At 54.3% G+C, this 6,000-nt stretch overlaps 1 protein-coding gene across 1 annotated transcript; it reads left to right on the top strand.

Moving 5' to 3' along the window:
- The first annotated feature begins 4,640 nt into the window (after positions 1-4,640).
- On the top strand, positions 4,641-4,991 carry LOC120677888. The gene has a single exon (XM_039959081.1). It carries the CDS (start codon positions 4,641-4,643, stop codon positions 4,989-4,991), a length of 351 nt encoding a protein of 116 aa, XP_039815015.1.
- Positions 4,992-6,000: the final 1,009 nt, after the last annotated feature.

Here is a 6,000-nt window from a genome sequence, read left to right as displayed (position 1 = left end):
TCTGACCCGCTAAACTTGGTGAACTCCGGGAGCCGATACTTGTGTGGCAACGGGATCAAGTCGTAGTCGCTTGGGTACGGCTTGGAATAGCCGATCGCCTTTCTCTTGGGCAGAATGCCGAACTGGTCCCTTAGTATTACGCTGATCTACTCCACACTAAGAACTCCTGGGGCCGAGGGTCAGAACTCGGCCCGGTAGCATACTTCGCTATCCATGCTTGTTTCTCCGCATCTGTCCCTAAAGCTCCTGTACTCACCAACTGTCTCGCGTGTGTTGGGTTGATGTTGTCAGGTATGTACACGCACGTGTAGCCATGTGGGATCTCCTTAGGCGGCTCGCTCAGGAACTAGCCCTCCCCGGGATCACCGCCGATCTTGTAGACGACGTAGATCGGCGAACTCTGCGGCCCTGGAGTTGTGAGCGAGTATGGTAATGGCGGCCTAGACTGAAGTGGGGCATCTCCCCTATGACTCCCCAGGATTGGTCCCGATGGGGAGTACTGGTTCTTGATCACCTCCTGGACGACGCGATGTGCAACACGCTCGAGCTCGTTCACCAGGCTTTCTGAGTGCCGATGAAGCGAGTGAGCCACCATGTAGTTCATCTCCTGGCACAGGGCTCTGGTGCACTCCTCTGATGGTACGGACAGGTCGACGTTGTCAAGAGCACCTTCGGGTGAGAACCCCTTCCGCCTGATGCCGTGGTTGCGGGTCCTCTTGAAAGAGCCGATGAGATCGGCTTCGAACTGAGCTTTGACCACATCATACTTCTGCTGGTGTTCGGGGGTCAGCTCTTCATACGTGACAGGGTTGGTGGTCGACGGAACCGGCGCTTGGTTCTAAGGTCCAGTCATCCCGGCGGTGGATGTTGTTGCTGATGAAGGTCCCACCCGGTGTGCCAGAATGTGTTGTAGGTCAAAACCCACCGGCGAGTAGCGACAGGAAACACGAAGAGCCGGGAGGCTGCCGGGGCGCTGGCTGGCACAGGTCCCTCGGTCAGCGGCCCAGATCCTGGCACACGCCGATGCTTCCGGAGATGCAGGGCGTGCCACCTGACCTATACCCGATCAGGAAGGTGCAAACGTGCTTTCGACGATTTGCCTACATACACAAACACGTGTAAACATTAGTTCGAGCCGTGGTCGGCTCCCCGGGACGACTCTTGCATCGGCTTTAAAGAGCCGATCGAGTCCCGGTGTCAGATCAGATCTACATATCTGGATATTAATAGATAAAGCAAATAACTGCAAAAACTGCTTCAATTAGATCTAGTTAATCCAATCCACAACGGTAAAAGTTTCACTGCTAGATCGGAACATCCTACACGTAATTAGGCCTAATGAGCGTAATAGATAACCAAACTTTAACTAGAAAAGAGGCCTAAGAATAAGCGAAAGCCGATTCCCGGATCAATCCCTATTAAGATCAGAGCAAAGCATCTAATACGTCACCGGATCATCCAACCCGTTTGCAAGGCCTAATCTAGCAGATATTAAACCGATTCTTAAGTATAAGAACAAACCATAATAGATTAGATCTACTAGATAAAATAGAAGCAGGGTGTTATCTCTACGCGACTAATTCCTATGCAACGAGAAATAGCATAAGATTAATACATGATCACGCAGATATAACATGATATTCGTAGATGATAAACAACAAGAGCATGATAGATCTACTAAAGGTCATGCTATGAACATCGGGATAACTAGCATTACTCGCCATAAAAAACGCTTCAGTACGAGTAATACCAAGGTAAAAGCAAGAACAATGCCGCCCTGATCACAAGAAGGTGATCAGGGCAGCATGGCGCTTACTTGGATGAAACCCTAGGATTAGGGGTGGCGGTGCGCCGAGAATTGTTGTTGCGAGACGTGATGACATTCTTCCTTTACGAACATAGGGTACATATTTATAGTCCGAAGACTTGAAAAACAATCTAAACTAACGTGTCCATATTGGACTCTATCTCTAACTCAAACTGAACTTAAACCTAAAGGTACATGGCCCATTAATTAAGCCTGATAATTTATGGCGATAACAGTTTCCTTGCTCATGCCAAGCCTTTGCTTACATAGCCTCTAGAAACACGCATTTCGATCCCATCCATTTATCCTCAAGAGCCCTCTTGAACTCACATTGATTTTGCCATTACAATGAACATCATTTCTTTCATGCTTGCTTGATCATCAACTATCTCATACATTCCTTATGACAAGTTTCTCCAATTGTGAGACTATGCCTAAGCATACACCTTTGTCTCATTCATAATACCTTGGCTTGTCATTTTGAATTCCACTTACATCAACAAGCTTCATTTGGATATACGAATAAATTCTTTATCGTTGATACATATCCCAATTTCCATGGTAGCTGTTGCTTGTTAATATTCTCATACTAGAACATGTCATTCATCTTGTCATATGAGCATATGTCTTGAATCTTGATTCATTTCATCACATAGATTACAATTATGATAATCAATCCCTGCTCATATACTCAACAAGATAGTTAGTCCTTTAATCGTGGTATCAATCAATCCACCAAAACACACTAAGGGCCGAGATGCACTTTCAGCAATGGCCATGGTGCGTCCGGAATGTCGTTTTGGCGATGTCGTCGGGGTACATCCGCACCTGACGGTAGCCCGAACGCAGATCGAGCTTGGTGAAGAAGCGAGCCCCAAAGAGCTCGTCCAGGAGCTCGAGTACCACCGGGATGGGGAACTTGTCCTTGGACGTCTTGGCGTTGAGGGCGCGGTAGTCGATGCAGAAACACCAAGTGTTGTCCGGCTTCCAGACAAGGAACCCTGGGCAAGGTACTAGGTCGGATGATGCCCAGGGCAAGCATGGCCGTGACCTGCCACTCCAGCTCATCCTTCTACAGCTGCGGGTAGCGGTACGGCCTCACAGCAACGGGAGCGGTACCCGGCAGGAGGTGGATGCGGTGGTCGTACGGCCACTCCGGAGGGAGCCCCTGCGGTTCCTCGAAGATGGCGCCATGCTGCTGCAGGAGGCAGTCCAGCATGGGCTACTGGGCGTTCGTGATGGCCGCCTGCGCGTGCTGCTGAGGTGTGACTGGGGTAGGGACACCCACGCCCTGCCAGCAGACGCGGCGTCCATCACGCCAGAAGGCCATCGTCATGGCCTCGAAGTCCCAGAGGATGGCGCCCAAGGTGCGGAGGTAGTCGACGCTGAGGATGCAGTCGAAGCAGCCCAAGTTGAGGCCGACGCACGTGATGGAGAATGCCTCACCTTCAATGCAGATGGGAACGTCGCGGGCGACGCCCACGTATGGTAGGCGATCGCCATTGGCGATGGTGATGCGGAGATGCTCCCCGCCCGCTGGCTGAAGCCCCAGGCGGCGCATAATGTCACCCTGGAGGAAGTTGTGGGTGGAGCCGGTGTCGAGTAGCGCCAGAAGACGTTCCCCTAGATCACCACCGGGAGAAGCATGGTGTTATCCGTATGGATTCCTGCCAGGGCATGGAGGGAGACGACAAATGCATTAGCTAGTTCCGGCTCCTGCGTGGCCTCCACCTCCGGAGCCACGGCCGCGGCCGCCACGTCGGCCGCCGGTTCGTCCTCCACGATGTAGTCCCCGGACTCCAAGTAGAAGAGCCTTTGGCACATGTTCCCGGGAACATAGGGCTCGTTGCAGTTGAAGCATAGTCCCTGGCGACGACGTTCTAGCTGCTCGGCTGGCGTTAGGCGGCAAAAAGGGCGGTTCGCCACCGGTGCCGGGTTGGGTGCGGCTAGAGCACCACCCGGCGGGCACGCCGGTAGTGGCGCTGGGCGCTACGGAGGAGGAGCAGCCCGGGGCGGTGGCGTCGTCTGCATGGCGGTCACTCGGCACTTGAATGCCCGAGCGTAGTACATGGCCGTCTGAAGATCCTGGGGGTCGTGCAACTCCACGTCCACCCGAATGTGATCCGGGAGGCCGCCGATGAAGACCTCAGCGCGCTGGCGCGAAGACAGGTTCTATGCGTGGCATGCCACTGCCTGGAACCGGTCAGCAAAGTCCTGGACCGTCGAGGTGAACGGGAGCCGACCCAACTCGCCCAGTCGGCTACTGCGGATCGGGGGCCCGAAGCGTAGATGGCAGAGGTTCTTGAAGCATTCCCACGACGGCATGCCCTCATCCTGCTCGAGGGTGTAGTACCACGTCTGGGCCGCTCCCCGAAGATGGTAGGAAGCGAGCCAGGTGCGGTTAGAGGCGAGCGTGCGCTGACCCCGGAAGAACTGTTCACACTTATTCAACAAGTTCAGGGGATCAGCCGTGCCGTCGTACGTGGTGAACTCCATCTTGTAGAACCGAGGGGGCGGCAGCTCCTGGGTCGGCGAGGAGAAGGCCGCGCCCTCGTGGTCCGGCGGCGACGTCGTGGCGGGGAACGGCGGAAATAGGCTGGAGCCTAGAATGAGTGTGCCGTCCACCCCGCCGTAGAGGACGCTCGAGGCCGGAATGCCGCCGTGCGCCATGGGCGCCCCAGTGGTCAGGGTCTGCTGCAGGTACGGCTGCGGGCTAGGCGCCGTGTAGATGGGCGCCGTCGTCCCGGTAATCCAAGCCGGCAGCGGCGAAGGCGACGGCGGGAAATGGATCTGCTGGATGGGAACGCCCTGGGACGGCGGTGGCGCGGTGGGCATGGGGTGCGGCACCGTCCCGTCGAAGGGCATCCCATACTGGTACGTCGTCGTGGCGGCGGGCGATGGTAGAGGCGGTGGAGGCGGTGGTGGAGGCGGCACCGGCGACAGCTGCGGCTACGGCGCATATGATCCGGCGAGGAAGGACCGGATGCCCGCCACCGCCTGCCCTAGGTCCATGATTGCCGCGGTCATCTGCTCTAGAGTGAAGACGATCGGGGCGGTCGCCGATGGGGCGGTTAGCACCCCCGAGGTCGCGTGCGCACCTGGCAGTGGTGCGCCCGTCGAGGGAGGTGGTGGGGCGCCGGTCGTCTGGGGAAGCGTCATGGCCGGCGATGGTGGCGGCGGTTGAGAGGCGGGCGGAGAAGAAGAAGACATGACCGAACCAGAGATTCCTGATACCAGATTGATAAGAATTGGATCCCTACCAAGGCGTGGGCGCAGGTTGTAGGCGTGGGAAGGAGAAGGACGGAGGATGATGCGCGCCCGACGGCTTCTGGGCACAGTGGTCACGCAAGGGGGAGGAGGTAGGTGGCGGCTAGGGTTTGGGGGTCTCCCGGCTCCCTGAGGGGAGCCGAGCGATATGATTGATCTTGCTTAATCCAAACAAAGTATGTTACAGTGTTTATAAAGAAACGAGGTAAATAACTGGGCCAAGCCCATCTAATCTCCTGCGCCTAGCCACTAATGGGCCTCCTCCTGGTGTACTGGACACCGGTCATAACAGAGTGACACTGCAATCCTTATTTTAGCAACAAGCTCTTCACGCCTTAAAGCTCCATGAGGAACTAAAGGCCGGCAAATCTGTCCATCATCAGCGTTATCCTGTTGTACGCTCTTCAGAACTTTGTGCCGGCAAATTAGTTATCAGTGTCATTCAGTTATATATATTCTTTAGAACTTCAGGCCGGCAATTCAGCTATCAGCGTTATTCAGTTATATATTCTTCAAAACCTCAGGCCCCTAGCTACTAGCTTCTCAAAAGCAATGTGCCTTTGTGTGTTGGTCCCTCATCCATTTGTGGCTAGCACAAAGTGGCAGCCAGTATATGCCCTGTCCATGCAAGAAGTAAAGGGGAAAGGTAAGGGCAGCAGAGGTGACCTGCATGCACATTGACAGTGGCTGCTGCATTGGCTGCCTCTACTTTCTTTGGCCAAATTATTGCATTGTGAGTGGGAGAAAAGGATTTTCCTGTGTTATTACAGGAGGGCATGCAGTGTTTGAGCTTTCTTTGCAAGAGAATTTTTACAATGAGTGAAAAAAATAAAAGTTGTCCATCTGACAGAGTCGTACGTTGGTCAAAGTAGAAAGTACCTGGAAGTACCTAAAGTACCTAGTGGTACAAAAATATGGGACCAAAT

Source organism: Panicum virgatum, chromosome 6N, assembly GCF_016808335.1.
Source record: "Panicum virgatum strain AP13 chromosome 6N, P.virgatum_v5, whole genome shotgun sequence".
Lineage (NCBI taxonomy): Eukaryota > Viridiplantae > Streptophyta > Magnoliopsida > Poales > Poaceae > Panicum > Panicum virgatum.
This window is presented reverse-complemented; position numbering and strand designations above follow the sequence as displayed.